General features: G+C 39.5%; 1 protein-coding gene across 3 annotated transcripts in view; it reads right to left on the minus strand.

Moving 5' to 3' along the window:
- The window catches only part of LOC149080070 (uncharacterized), a 114,509-nt gene that overhangs the window by 36,783 nt on the left and 61,291 nt on the right, over positions 1 to 16,435 (minus strand). For all 3 annotated transcript variants that reach the window (XM_089239025.1, XM_089239024.1, XM_089239026.1), the window contains exon 6: positions 5,279 to 5,410. In XM_089239025.1, coding sequence (XP_089095151.1) covers positions 5,279 to 5,410 — 132 coding nt within the window. The remainder of the gene's footprint in view (positions 1 to 5,278; positions 5,411 to 16,435) is intronic.

Below are 16,435 nucleotides of genomic sequence, written 5' to 3' on the forward strand. Positions count from 1 at the left end.
ACTCAATTCAATATAATTTTTTTCTCAAAAACATATTGCGCATGTGGCATGGTACATCAGGTGTGGCTGACCTTGGGAACACACTGATGTCTGTATTGGATGGAAAGCGGGGCGCGTCACGTAATAAAAGTAAAAAAAGGTATATCATTTCATAATCACTGGTCTAGAAGAAAGCTCTCACAAGCGACTTATGAAGGAGACTTACACAAACCACTGCAAATGGAAACTGATGGTTTGTTGGAATTGCACACAATGACTCAAGAGCTATGATTGCAGATGTTAGGCAAGCCGCAAGTTATTTTATTGTTGTAATGTTATCTCTACTTTCTTTCACGAAAAAAACCCAAAAAATGTTGCTTTATTAAAACTTCGCTTTACTACAAAACCTTGATGCTCGATCTATCACCGAAAAGCAATTTACTGTGGTTACAATAACCTCTGACAGGGCCTCAACTAAATACTTGGTTGCTGGGACAAGAATGCATTTAGGCGCCCCTTGTAATGTTGAAGGAGAGTTTGGTGTAAAGGGTGGCATCCCCTTTCGTCCGGCACACCCAGAGCACTAGATCCGCATGCTCCCCAATAGTTGTAGCCTTGACCTTAGAACAGGTGGCCGAGTCGAAATTGCATTTTTTGCTGAAACTAAATGAACATTTATGCAGGGCTACAACTAAGGGGGAGCAGGCAAACCTGGTGCTCTGGGCATAAGACAGAAGGGTGCACAAATTCAACCCTCTCAACTTCTCTTCAGCATTATGAGGGAGTGCCTAAATGCATACTTGCTCTGGCTGACCAAGTATCTAGTAGTGGCCTTGCATTTATGTAAGTGTTATGCATGTTCGGTGGTGTCAGAACTGGGATTGCTGGATAGTTGAGCACACACAGTATATTGTAGAAAAGGCTGAGTATGTAGTTTCCAATTTAGCACTCGAGCAGAGCACCTATCTGTGCCATCTTAATGCATGAGCTCACCTGGGCTGTCCTAGAGCCTCACAAAAATCAGAACCGGTTGAAATTTTTAAGAATTTGCCAGGTAGGGCCTCAGAAAAATCACTTGGCACGGGGCCCATGATGCTCTTAAGACGACCCTGGCACTTATAGATTTGAAATACTTCAGACGCTTCTGTTGCATGTTATATGTTTGGGTACTGTAAAGCTATCTTCCAAATTAGAAGTGAGAAGCTTACATTGCATGATTTTTTTCTGAATGTAATTTACACATTGTAGGTCTGTCACACAAGATTTTTTTTTTTCAAAGAAGAGACCACCTGAAAGGGATCATACCCAGGCTTTCCATGATGCGAGGTCATAACAATACCCACATGATCACAAAGCGACCTCTATTGAGTACCGTGGGTAATGCACTTCCAATGGCTGCAATGATGCCGTACCTAGGACCATCTTAATGATGGTACATCAAAATCTGAATGATAGATGTCCCAATCATTTTTTGGGGCTTCTCTGACTCTAATTTATATGATTTAAAATTTTATGTGTGTTAATAAAGTCTTCAATATAATTTTCAGTGCCTCAACTAGATACTTGGTCATCTGGGGTAAGCAGGCATTTTAGCACCACTGTGATGTTGAATAAATGGTCAAAGGGAAACAAATTGTGAAGTTCGGCTCCTGGAGCACATGACCTGCCTGATCCTCCTTAATTTAGGCTCAAATTATTTGGGGGACACTTTAGTCCACCCTGTTTGCCAGAATGTCATAAAGCCACCCAGAATGACAAAATGTTGTATACAGTGCTGATTCATGCTTTTGCTTGGTGGGGACGATGAATGAATCCATGTGTAGAGCTACTGTGTTTATGATCGACAATCAACCCCTACCACAAAGTTGCAGTCTCATTTGGTTTCATGTGCACAAAATAATAATTAAAAAAATTTACCAAGCAAGCCTTTTTTTAACATGTTAACTGGTGGGGTTTTTTGGCCCACCAATAGAGAGAAAAAATGTTCACTTGGGGGTAATAACCTATTGTTTTTTTTTTGTGAATAATTTCTCCTGTGACGCTGTTGGATACCCTTTCTTCAAACTGGGCCACCAGTTTGAATTTCTTATAAAAAAGGCTGTCACCAACTTTATTACGATTACATATCTATTCTTCCCAACAATATCAGGGTGATGACCACATATGTTAAGTTCTCTTTGTTTGAAGGACACGCCGCAAAACAATTTGTGAAGTGTTGATGAAATGAATTGTTAGTAAATGCAAAGCTTGATAAGTCTTCACCCAGAATATTTCTTCGGCTCTGTAGTCTTCAATTTCCTGACTGCCCACAACCTCAGTCTATCGCCTTTGAGGCAACCTTTTCCCACCAGAAGAAGTAAATTGTGTCCGGGATACTTAACATTATAAGTATGTGTGTATTCAGTAGTGTATGTGTTATGTAGAAAGAAACAGTATCACTCTTCGCTATTCATACAAATTAAGAAAGACTGGATACCCAGCAAAGATGAAGTTCGTTAAGAAAATCCACATGTCTCTATGAGGACTCGAACCACCAACACCTCACAGTCCGGGTGAGTACTCTACCATCAGGCTACAGAGGAATGATATTTTCTATCCTTAGATCGTATGGTTGCGCTGAATTGGATCAAGCATGGCAACCTCCTAACTCAGCTCTTACCTCTTTATGACAATAACCCTCATATGACAACATATAAAGAGAAAAAATGTCACTCACTGCTGTTAATGCAAACTATGAAAGACTGGATACCAAGCGGAGATAAAGAATATATGCTCTAAGAAAAGAGAATGTCAGTTGTCTGTCACTTAACGGTAGAGCACTCTAGAGTGAGGGTCCAGGAGATCTCCTCGACTGTGAGGGATTGGTGATTCAACTTCCCACAGAGGCATGTGAATTTTCTTTCCATGCATGTGAATTTTGATAAATTGTAAAATAAATACTAATTGTATTATGAATGTATTGTTCAATGTGGCTAGATTACTTTTTTGATTGGGATGAAAACTCAAATAAGCGTCTTTTAATTTAAATACCACAGAAAATCAATTCAACTGAAGTTTTTCAAACTACTACACTTTAGTTGTTTCAAACTACTCCACTTCAGTTGTTTCAAACTACTCCACTTCAGTTGTTTCAAACTACTCCACTTCAGTTGTTTCAAACTACTCCACTTCAGTTGTTTCAAACTACTCCACTTCAGTTGTTTCAAACTACTCACTGAAGTTTTTCATACACTGCACATGCGCTTCATAAAAAGAATCCTTTTTCTTTCACATCAGCATTCCCCTGAGAACTCAACGAGGTGGGGGGTTGAGCTGAGATTATTGTGGGGTTTTTTGCAGTAAAAAGTGGAGAATCACCCCGTGGGAAGAAGAAAAATGATGAAGCCCACATTCCTTGGAAAAATATTGTGTATGTATTGCCTCTGGGGAACATCTCACAAATAATGGAGCAAGGTATCCCTCGCAGTGTAGGTGCATGTTCAGGGTTGTACATTTTTGGGGTGTGGGTGCTCTCATATATTTTCCAAATTAAAAATGAGAAAATTGGAGAATGCATGTAACAGTTTAATGTGTTTACTTTTTTTTTTGCAGTGGTCTATTGCCCTCTGCGGGGAGATCTTTTTTCAAAGAAAAGCTGCATATAGGCGGAGATAGACTTGGAAGTCTGGGGGGGACACGGTCATTATTGCTGGGGGCACGATGATGTCAATTCATATATACATTAGATGAGTCGACTCCACCTTTGACGCTGGGGGCAATGTCCCCCACACCGCCCGTATCTCCGCCCATGAAAAGCTGGCTTCATTCATGTCCAGAAGTTGGAAAACCTACAAAAACTAACTTCAGCTGAGTGCTATTAATTCATGCTATAAAACTTTAGCTTTTCACAATGCGAACCGATAATGATTGCACAGTGGCTAGTTTTTACTACCGATTTGTATGCCAAACTAGCACTTTGATGCTATTTGAATTACCATGCATAAGTGTCGAAACCTGGGGGCTGAGACCATTTCAGCCCCCTAATATATTTTGATGGATCTGGGCCCCCCAAAATTCATGAATATACAATGGAACGCACCATTCCACCTCCTGGGTATGGGCTTGAGTCCTATATATATGGGACGAATGGCAATTTTCAGCTCCCTCAATGTTTTCTTCATGTTGGCACCTCTGGGTGTATTTGTCTGGGTGTATGTCTCTCATTTCCTGCCCATCCAAATTTGATGCTTTCAATAAATGTCGAAGGTCAACCATCTTATGTAGAGTGGCCAAATAACCCGGTAGAATTTTGAGTTTTCACAAGAGGTTTAGTGACATAATGCAGTATTTTTTATACCTGGTCATATTAATGATCGTAGATTGACAATAGGTATTTGGCGGGAATTGATGTTTTGCACATGTTTGCTAGATATCCCAGTTTTGTCTAATCAAACTCTGTTCAGCTGGTATTTTCAAGTTCTCAGCAGTATTTGCCTCTTTCTTGACAATTTTTCAATGGTTCTGTGCAGAAGCGAATTTACAGCTTTTTTGCATGAGGCTATTTATATTTTGCTGCCCTTCTTCTGCTCTAATTTAAATGTTCTTGACCATCAATTACAAAAACCATTCTCTCCCTAAACTTGCTGCCCTGTGATATAGTGTTCCCTGCAAATACCCTATGCATGTGTAACATCCTTTTCTGTATTCTATAAACGATTTATTGCTCAACATTTGCATTATAGTGTCAAAATAATTCTGTAAAATTAGCCAAATAGCTTCAATGCTGAAACAGCTTTTAACTCAGCTTTCAATTCAGTTTCGTCAGATATGAGTTCTAAATGACCATTTGAAATACATGCATGAAATGACCATGACTGACCAAAATGAAATTATGCTAGTTTAGAAAGAGAGATGCTGATATTACAGGACTGTTTCTACAGTAAACAGCTAGAATTCAAAATTTCAAAGCCTTATTTCAGAGAGATCATTGTTCATGGATTTTATTTAGCACATAGCAAGCTGAATATTATGGTACAATATCAAATAATACATACAATATTTTTTTTGAAATAAAAAAAAATTAATAAGCCTATATGAAAAAAAGATTGTTATAGAAATTAAAGATTAAAACAAAAATTAAAAAATAAATTGGCATAAAAGTTTATCCAGAGTAAGAAATTAGGTGAAAAACGCTCTTCGTATTTACAAGAAATAAAATCACTTGACATTTCTTTCTTTTTTTTTTCAAAACTGAAATGTTTATACAATAGTTGGCACACAGCTATTAATGTACATGTTGAATTTCATTGCAATACCGTACCTAAAATACTGCATGTTCTACCTCTTTGTCCAGGTGGGCACATGCAAGAGAAATTACCTTTCTTGCTAATGCAAGTGGAATTTTCATGGCAGGGATTCGAAGCACATGCATTGATATGCTCACATTCCACACCTGTCAAAAAGCAATAAAACTAATAAAAACCAAAGAAATTTTACTAAACACTGCATTTCTTAAAACAACCATAGACATAAAGTAAGGCAGAGAACAGAGATCCATTACTTCACAATTGTATTTCTTCCAGGGTTATGGGCATGGGCAGGCATTGCCCCCCCCTCCCCCAGTGTCAAAAGTGGAGTTGACTGATGACTGATCTAACCTATATGTGTATATATGAATTGACACCATCACATCATCTTTCCCCCCCCCCCAGCAATAATCACTATGCCCCCAGACTTTCAAGTCTATCTCTGCCTATGGTTATGGGATTTGAAAACCGAGAAAGGAGGATGCTTGCGCGCACGCGCGCGCACACACACACACACACAAGCACAATTTGCAAAGTCACTTTCCCCAATTTCCACAACAGATAACAGAAGGCACCTGCTGCCACAATAATTTTTCTAACTTAAACAGAACATATAAAAAAAATCAGAAAGAAAATAAAAAATAACAATCTGTCTTCCCTCACTTTTAATGAATTTTCACACAGTCTGGTCAGTTTTATTACTTTGCCTGATGCAAGGCGAGAGGACTTTTTTTTCTTCTACCCTCAGAAGGTTCTTTTTTGTATTTTGGAGCATTACTTTTTTTGCCAGAGGTGATTTTGTCACAGGAATTAGATTGTGTTGTTTGTGCATCCTATTTTCTTCATTTCTAAAAGGAAGGGGAAACACCTCCCTCTCTCCCTCCTCACTTCAGTACAGTCGAGCCTCGTTAACATGAAATTCCGGTTAACGTGAAATAATTCTTGGTCCCATCATTCTCTATGGTAATATAATGTGTTGTTAATCTAGTGCACCCCTCAGAGTGTATATTATGTCACATATGTGTGGCAACGTCCTTTTTTGTTTTGTTTACCTTTTTAATTTGTATTCTTTTTGTCTTTACCTTTGGAGGTATTATCTTTTCCTGTCTAAATAAAATGTTTAAAAGTGACTTTATAATGTCAAAAAATATGCTTAACATGAACTTTTTGAATGGAAAATTGCTTGAAGTGAAAGTATTTGTCAACCTGAATAAAAAAAGGTGAATGTTGTTAATGTGCTTGACAACAGGGGCCATGACATTGTTTGTCATTGAGGAGAGGGCTTTATTGCTCCTGAGTGTGTGATGGGGAAGACGGGAATGACGTGCTCACTCTTATCTGTGAGTCGGCTCGTTGTTGTCTTGTTTCAAAAGCTGTTGTAATGATTTAAGAACACAGATGGCGCTGTGGCAGAATGAGATCATGAACCAGAAGCTGACGTTCAACCCAATGTTTCGGGAAATCAAGCTTCAGAAGATTTGAAAACCATTAGGAACTTTTTAATGGACCAAGAGAATGCTTCCTCCACTCTGAACTATTTGGATGAAACTGAAATGGGGACCAGTGCAAGTTTTTGCAACTGTGTACCACAAAGAAAATGAAGCAGCAAGCTATTACAGACTTTTTCAAAAAATGATTGAATGCTGCTGGTATGCAAATTTTTTGTTTTAAAAATGGTGAAAAAAGAGCATTTAAAAAAAAAGAACTTGATAAATTCAGAGTATTATATTTGTATAAATTTATACTGTATTAAATTTAAGACTAACGCAAATGGAAAGTTAAAAATTCCTTTTCTGTCACTGCTTATTGGTTAACATGAAATTTGGTTAACATAAAACATTTTGGCAGCATCTTGAGTTTCACGTTAATGAGGTTCAACTGTATACAACATTAGCTGTTGGTGAGCGTACAATATTCTTAAAATGGATGTTGAGGTTTAGCTCTTCCAGTGGTTTTTGGGATTGTCTTCTTCATATTATCCTGGAGCAAGCTGAGCCATGGTTAAAATAGGATCTGCCCTGCTCAGGGAACAACTGGGGTTCTCATATTCTGGGACTTTCTACGGTAACTGGTCAAAGCGTGTAAAAATGAGAGGGGGGGGGGGAAACAAGAGATATATCCTGTATGCTTCAGAGTGAAGAATTTCCCTAGGAAAAAAATATGGAAACCTATAAAAAAAAAGGACAAAAGGGCAAATTTTGTAAAACGTTGGAGGATGCTTGAAATGACAGTAAAAAGGAAGATGCCTGGTCACCCTAATTTCAACTATAGAGCAGTGAAAGTAGCTAATCCTTCAGCTCGCCTTTATGGATGTTCTTTGAAAGCAGGACCAGCATTAGATCACATGCGCAATGTTCAAAACCAGCAGCCGGCACCTCCACAAAGAGTGATGCTGTACCATAAAAAATACTGGACAAAGTCATTCTCCTATATTATCAGGCTCTTGGGGAGGGTCATCCAAATCGCCCTCCTCTGGTTCCATGCCTGCCCCTTCCAAGTTGGCTTTGAAGGAACGAAGAAGTTAGTTTCTTGAAAAGAGGGGTTTCCTTTATGCGACTCACTGTGGTTGCACCTCACCAAAGCTTCCTAGATAAAAGACTATGAGACTCCTATCTAAAATGTAGACACATGAAACTCCAAAAAAATGTTCAGTTGCATATGTGAGGTTTGTTAGAATTTTTCAGTCCACACAAATGAGTTGCACTCTGTGGTGTCCTTATAAGAAATGACTAAAAGAACTAAACTGATAAGAACATACAACGCCACCTAGTGTTGTGTAAGGGGAACTAGGGAGTTCCACCTCGGACATGAAGTAGACAAGATGTCTAAATGTTCTGCTCTTTCCGCTTTATAAATTCTTTATATCTATATGTATGTAATCTATCTAAGTCTACCAACATAATAATAAATACTCATCAAAATAAATACCCATGTGTTATCCACTAGGCTAACAAAGTGTTAAAGAAAACACATCAAGTGGCGACGAGGCCCATCTTAAAAGTTGGATAGAGTATTTACTGGAAGACTGCAAAAGGTAGGAGAAAAAGTTTTTCATACATCTCTGACAATGGAAAATTTAGTTGAAGAGTTAATAAGACAGAATCAAGCTCTAATGGAAGCTCTCAAAGAGCAAGAAGGCTCAACGTCAAGAAACCAAAAGTGATGGTTTCGTTCGATAAATAGGATGAAGCTTCAGAGACTTTCGATTCGTTTATAGAACGTTTCGAAACGTTTTTAGACATTAAAAATGTCCCACAAGAAAAACGTGCTAAAGTCTTAACTTCGACCATTTCTGCAAAGCTCTACAACTTGTTGAAAAATTTACTGTCTCAGGACAATCCATCAGAGAGAGAATTCGCCATTTTAAAGAATGTTTGGAAGAACCATTTGAATCCTAAAGCATTGATTATACTGAGTAGGCACATGTTTAAGCAGAACGAAGGCGAAAGCATCAGTTCGTATATAGCCGAATTGCAACTTCCCGCAATCGCGTGCGATTATAAACAAGAGATGTTGAACACCATGCTTCGGGATGTTTTCGTTAGTGGGCTCCGAGATAGAGCGATCCTCGATCGTTTATTTGAGGAAGACGACATCGAGCTAGACAAAACAATAAAGCTCGCGCTGGCAATGGAGGAAGCTGTTCAGGGGGCGAATGAGATTATCGAGAAGCAGGCAGAACTGAAGGTAGTGAAAGCGGGGAAGAGGAAAACGAAACTGCCCACGCGCAAAAACAGAAACTACTCTGCCGGGGTTGTCAAATATCCGCCGTGTATACGATGAACAGGGACAAATCACGATAAAGACTCCTGCAGATTTATTGCTAGCAAATGTCGCTTCTGTAAAAAAATCGGGCATATTGAAAAAGCCTGCTACGCGGCAAAGAAGACTCAATCGACACCTAACAAACAGAAACAGATTTCAGTTGAGGAAAACGAAAATGACGTTACCATGTTTGGGTTAGAGATGGTATTGAGTGAAGAGCCGAAAAAGCCTCCGATGATGGTTACTGTCAACATAGACAATAAACCAGTGAGTATGGAAGTTGATACGGGTGGAACAGATATATCAGTAATGAGCTTACAGAGATTCAGAAAAATCTCGAAGAAAAAAGTTCAACCTACGAATTTAGTCTTCCGGACATACAATGGAGAAAAAATTGTCTCAGCGGGATATGTCACTGTGAAAGTGGAGTACGGAGAACAAAAGTTGCACTTAAACTTATATTTGGTGAGGGAAAATTTAGACACGATATTTGGCCGTGAATGGCTATACAAAATCAATCTAGACTGGAACTCTCTTAAGGCTGTGAGGACCGCTAATGACACGGATCTTAAATTTTTTTGGATGATTATAAAGAGATTTTCGACAACAAATTAGGTGAGATAAATAACCATGAAGTGGAACTAAAGCTAAAACCAAATGTAACCCCAGAGTTTCGTAGAGCGAGAACTGTGCCCTTCGCATTAAAAGACCGGGTTGAAAAAGAACTAGACCGGCTTGAAAGAGAAGGCATTATCGAGCGAGTTGAAACTTCATATTGGGCTACACCAGTTGTTCCCGTGGTGAAACCAGACGGATCCATAAGGTTATGTGCAGATTATTCTGTCACATTAAATCCTAAGCTAGAGGTGCCTCAGCATCCCTTACCAACGTTTGAGGAAATATTCTCATGTTTAAATGGAGGTAAACGATTTTCAAAATTGGATTTCAGTCATGCATATTTGCAAATGAAAGTGCACCCTGACAGTCAACGACTCCTAACCATAAACACTCATAAGGGGTTATACGCCTGTAAAAGATTGATGTACGGCCTATATGCAGCTCCAACAATATGTCAGAGGTACATTGATGGGTTTTTCCAAGAAATAGATGGTGTAAAAGTTTTTATGGATGACGCCATAGTGACCGGAACAAATGACGAGTCACATCTCAGGGCTTTGGAAAAAATTTTCAGAAAATGTCAGGAGCATGGGCTGAAGTTAAATTTGAAAAAGAGCACATTTTTTTCAAAAAGAAATAAATTTCTTAGGTCACAAAATTGATGAAAATGGCCTAAGTGAAACAAATGAGAAAACTGAAGCAATTTTGAAAGTTCCCGCACCGAAAAACGTTCAAGAAATAAAAAGTTTTCTGGGCATGGTGAATTTCAACGGGAAATTTTGTCCAAATCTGGCAACCATGGCCTATCCTCTCAATGAGCTGACAAAAAAGGACGTTCCGTGGCGTTGGTCTAAAAAGTGTGAGACTGCATTCAAAAAGATCAAAAAGGAAATTTGCTCAAAGCGAATCTTGATGCACTATGATCCTACACTACCTCTTACTCTTGCTTCGGATGCTTCTCCAATGGGAATGGGAACGGTTCTATCACATGTCTTACCAGATGGAACAGAAAGACCAATTGCCTTCGCTTCTCGTACGCTGACAAAAACGGAACAGAGATACTCCCAGATTGACAAAGAAGCTTTGGCAATTATCTGGGCAGTAAAGAAATTTATGCTTTGCTTGAAAGGCCGAAGATTTACTCTCATAACAGATCACAAGCCTTTGGTAGCGATATTCAGCTCGAAGAAAGGTCTACCAGTGTTGACGGCTACTCGACTTCTGCATTATGCCTTGATCTTACAAGCATATCAGTTCGATATCATTTATCGTAACACACAGAACCATGGGAATGCAGATTGTCTTTCCCGATTACCTATAAGATCGGAAGACTTAGTTGTCAAGGATGACATAGAACTCTTCCAGTTGAATCAAATCGAAACACTACCAGTGAAAGCTCAACATTTAGCAAAAGAGACACAAAATGATGAAGAGTTGAGTCCATTGCTGAGGAAATTGAAATTCGGTGAACCTTTAGGAGGGAAGGAAGCCGAGTACACCTTGCAGGATGGATGTATAATGCATGGCCAAAGAGTTTTTATTCCGAAGAAATTTAGAAATCAAATTCTTGATGAACTCCATCAAGGCCATCTGGGCATTGTTAAAATGAAAGCAATTGCTCGATCCTATGTCTACTGGAGGGACATTGATAGCGACATAGAAAAAGCTGCTAAAAACTGTCCAGATTGCTCCAGATTCAAGTCCGATCCGGTGAAAGCAAGGGTACACCATTGGGAATACCTGAGTGCTCCATGGGAGAGAATTCACGTAGATTTCGCAGGTCCCATATTCGAGCATATGTTTTTGATCGTAGTCGATGCTCATTCTAAATGGATGAAAGTATACCCGATGAAAATCAACAAACACGTTCAAGACAGTTGAATGCCTACGGGACTGTTTCTCTCGATTTGGACTGCCTTTAGTGTTAGTAAGTGACAATGGTCCTCAGTTCGCGTCACACGAGTTTGAAATATTCATGAGGAATAATGGAATAAAGCACAAAACGTGTGCTCCCTTCAAACCATCAAGCAACGGGCAGGCAGAGCGATACGTTCACACCTTAAAACAATCCCTTCGAGCGATGCAAAGATTTCCCGGAAACATCTACCAAAAAGTGAGCACGTTTCTGTTGAATTACAGAAAAGTGCCAAATGCGACTACCATGCAAAGCCCAGGAATGCTATTCCTAAAAAGATAAATCCGAACAAAGATAGACCTAGTCTTGCCAAATATCAAGAACAGGGTTCAAGAAAGAATCAGAAATGAGGTCACAGACTTCTATGACCGAACTTTACTGTAGATGTAAATGGAACTCTCTTCCGACGTCACATCGACCAGATGAGAGCAGTTGGCAATCAAGTTCAGCCAACCTTGGTGGTACCCAGAGTTTCAGGCAAACTTTCATCAACTCCTGTCGCTTCTAACTCCGAGGTACAGATTGCTCCAGAAGAACAGACAACTCCGAAAGAGATCAGCAGCGATCTACCAACACCAGCTAAGGCACCAGCGACGTCCAGCAAGCCTACAGCGATGTCCAGTACTCCCGTTCCTTTGCGACGTTCCCAACGAACCAGGAAAGCTCCTGTCCGGTTGGATCTTTAAATTAGCGGAGAGGAATATGGTGTCCTTATAAGAAATGACTAAAAGAACTAAACTGATAAGAACATACAACGCCACCTAGTGTTGTGTAAGGGGAACTAGAGAGTTCCACCTCGGACATGAAGTAGACAAGATGTCTAAATGTTCTGCTCTTTCCGCTTTATAAATTCTTCCTATCTATATGTATGTAATGTATCTAAGTCTCACCTAATAATAAATACTCATCAAAATAAATACCCACGTGTTATCCACTCGGCTAACAAAGTGTTAAAGAAACACATCACACTCAAGGGCAGCTCGAAACAAAATCTCTACCAGTGTGGGACCAATTTTTGGTGCCCCCTCCAATTCGAAAGTAAAACTTTTTGTTTTAATTGCTTCATTTATATACATTTAAAGGAACAGCAAGATGTTATATCATAACATATTTTAATTTTTCTTCGAACTTTTACCTTGGATTTCCCCCCCCCCCCTCGAGAGTGGACACAGAAATCATTAAATTTTTTTTAATTCGCTGTTTCACTTCAGATTTGACGCTCCTTCTAGAGCACAACCAGTGTGACCCAGCTGCCTTTGGCTGCACTACTAGAAAAGTCTGAGGAGCCCGGAGACAGAACAGAGGTCTGGAGTGCCGAAGTGCATGGAACGCAGGGAAACACTGGGAAAAAAATGAGGTGATAGAGAGGGAGATTTTCCCCATTCTCTTCATTTTTCACAGAACAAAAAAAAAGAAAATGAAAGCTGTCCAATATCTCCTGGAGGGGTGAACAAAAAGAAAAGATTTTAAATGTGTGTGTTTTTATCTGATCGAAATCCTGATCAAAATCGATATGGGTGCACTGCTCATAGATTCTTTTCCTAAAAAATCAACACTCTATACTCAAACATACAATTATTTTTTCATATCGGTCATTTTTCATGTGTATGTTACTGCCAAATCTCGAAATTGGCCAGTTCGCGAAGTGGCCGGCCCAATTGAACCGACCAATGTCCGAATTTCAGGCTTTCTTCAGCCCCTACAATTATATCGATATACCGGGTGTCCTGTAAGTGCTAATTGCGGCCTTTATCTCATCAACCGTCCGTCGTAGAGGTATGATTCTAATTTAAAAAATACTCAAAGCGTTAAAAAATTACCCTGCACCGTAGTGAGAACAGTGTGACAAAAAAAAAAAAAAAAAAAAATCTAAATTTTTATACGGTCCCCTTGTCCTATAAATTCCAATTTGAAAGTTGTTGCCCTATATCTCCTGAGGTCAACCGAAAAAATTTTCATGTTTCTACATGCAGTATTTGCAAAGATATTTGAATTCATAAACCGGAGAAAAGTTATGAAAGAACAGCAAAAACTAATGGACAACGCTTCTTTCCCTCATTTATGCTGCCTTTTCCTAACTTTAAGACTGCCACTGCTTGAAGGGCCAAACAAGTGAAAGTCATACAGTGAATTACGACACGTCCGGAATTACGACTTTTATAAAAAATATTCATCCTACATTGTTGTCATGTTTTTTTCTTTAATTCACTGTAATTTGCTGTAGGGCTTCGTTTCCCATGATTGGCGACTTTTGTTTGATTTTTAGCAATATTTAGGCAATTTTGCTTACTTTTGGCAACAATTGGTCATGTCCCGTATTTTCCTGTATTTGGAAGAACAATATCCCGTATTTTTCTCAAGTAAGTATGGTCAGCTTCTCCATATGTGTCCCAGCAAGCAACCTCGCTGAATGAAGAAAAATCATTTGAGACCACTGGAGCCAGAGGTTGCTTGCTGGAGCTCAGTGGCTGGGACACATATGGGGACGCTGACCATACTTACTTGAGAAAAATACGGTATATTGTTCTTCCAAATGATTGCATTTAAAATCCACAATAAACATGTCTGGGCGTCTGTAAATCCACACGCGCATCGGCGACGCTTCTCCATCAACGTTTGGGCAGGAACCATCGGCGACCATCTAATAGGACTGTATCTTCTGCCGGAACACCTCGACGAGAACAAATATCGGACATTTCTGCAAGATGTGCTGCCAGACTTGCTGGTAGATGTTCCAACTGTCCTCCGGTGGCGTATGTGGTTCCAGCACGATGGAGCTCCAGACCATTTTGAGCGACAGGTACGGCACTATCTAGACGTCACTTTTCAAAACCGATGGATCGGGCGAGGTGGTCCTGTATCTTGACCACCACGATCGCCCGATGTGTCGTGTCTTGATTTCTTTTTGTGGGGACAGCTGAGGAGTCTGGTGTGTGAGACTCAAGGGCGTAGCGAGGGGACGACGACTTGGGGGTCTGGTCCCCCCCGAAATGTGAGAAAATGACCGGAAAAGGGGAAAAAGATGGCCAAATCTCTTGTTTTATCACTTTGGTCCCCCCCCCCAAACGAAATTTTTGGCCATGCCCCTGATGAGACTCCTTTTGACTGGACATAATCGCAAGACTTTCGGCTGCTGCTGGGAAAGTTCGCGATATGCAGTTTTAGCCGCGCACCGTGGGCCCCCGGGCCAAATGATTTTTCTGAGGCCCTACCAGGCAAATTTAGATGTATACTCCTCGAAAATTTCAACTATAGCTCATTTTTTGAGGCCCTCTTCTCTTGAGGCCCCCGGGCCGTGCCCGGCTGGGCCCATGCCTTGAGACGGCACTGGATATGCCTGGAATATTCCAGAGCGTTCGCCAATCCCTCCTTCATCGCTGTTCTTCTTGCACATGGGCGGAGAATCGGGGGAAAAATTGCCCCCAGCGTAAGGGTAGAGTCAACTGATCTAATGTATATGTGTATATATGAATTGACATCATCATCATCGTGCCCCCAGCAATAATGACCATGCCCCCCCAGTCTTAAGTCTTAAAATAAAGCTACTGACCGAATTTCCTATACATAACTCCAGTGGTTTCGGCTCGGCGATGATGAATCAGTGAATCAGTCATTCAGGACATGCCATTATATATAGATTTACTGCTACTGAATATAAAAAAATTTGGTTTCATATCAAATGAATTTTAATCGATTTTCTCAATTTTTACGTATAAAAAAATTCAACTTTCTTAAGTAAGGGAATTCCTTTTCCAACATACAAATATACAAATAAAAAGGCCACAACGGACAAAATGCCAACGAGGTGCTGAAAAATGATGCCCATTAAAAATATGGATGTCGAATATATATCTGTAAACTATATCAAAAATACAGCAACCCAATAAGAGCAATAAAAAAACCCAATAATTTTTATAAAATATATAAATATACTCCCATAAAAAATTTTCCTAGTATGTTTATCGTATTTTTTTAAACGTGTTAATCATGTTAGATTTCACGACCCCCTGAAGTGAGCTATTCCATTTATTCACAACCCTATTAGAGAACTCCCTGCGACAGCACAACCTAGAATTGTCCTTTACCAATCGACACTGGTGTCCCCTTGTCGAAGTAGTTAATTGACGATGTATTAACCCCTTTACGAACACGGGCGTAACATTACGTCACCAGTGGAATATATTCAAACAAGTTCTCTGTGTTTTCTTTCCTTTCTCTTCACCATTACAAAGTTTTATAGCAGCGGTTCTCAACCTTTTTTGACTCACGGAGCTCCTTTTCGGTAAAAAATTTCTTTGGTGGAGCTCCGTAAGCCTATTTTTTATTTATTCATCAAAGTTACAGATTTTTATTATTTAAAAATATTTATATGTTTGTTTTTTTTTCAAATTTACTGTTTTTTTAGTTTATTGAAGCGACCCCTGGAGTGTATTCGGATCCCCAAGGGCTTCGCGGGGCACCGGTTGAGAACCTCTGCTTTATAGTAACCATATTATCTCTATGGAAGTTTCTTTTCTTTCTCTTCTTCTGATAACGATTTTTTCCCCCACACATATAAAGCATCTTTCTACTATATACGTGTATCGGCGAAAGAGCACTCTAAAAAAAAACTCTCTTATATACTTTATCTATTATACCTTTTCCTTTTATATTTTTTCTTTCCCCCTTCTTCCTTTTTCTAACGTGTGGTTACGTTAGGACAAGGTCACCAGATTTATCGCCGATTTTTTAAATAGAGATGATACAAATTTCTTGCCAAAAGCTTGTACGTGAAGTGGTTAATTTATCCATTAATGGTCCATTTTATCCATACCGTGGAAAAATTTAAACACTTCAATCATATACCCTGACACCTGCACTCTTCCAATGTAAA

This window comes from Pholcus phalangioides, unplaced genomic scaffold (assembly GCF_987345545.1).
Source record: "Pholcus phalangioides strain wild (caught in Gottingen) unplaced genomic scaffold, Ppha-v1.0 ptg000011l_1, whole genome shotgun sequence".
Taxonomy (NCBI): domain Eukaryota; kingdom Metazoa; phylum Arthropoda; class Arachnida; order Araneae; family Pholcidae; genus Pholcus; species Pholcus phalangioides.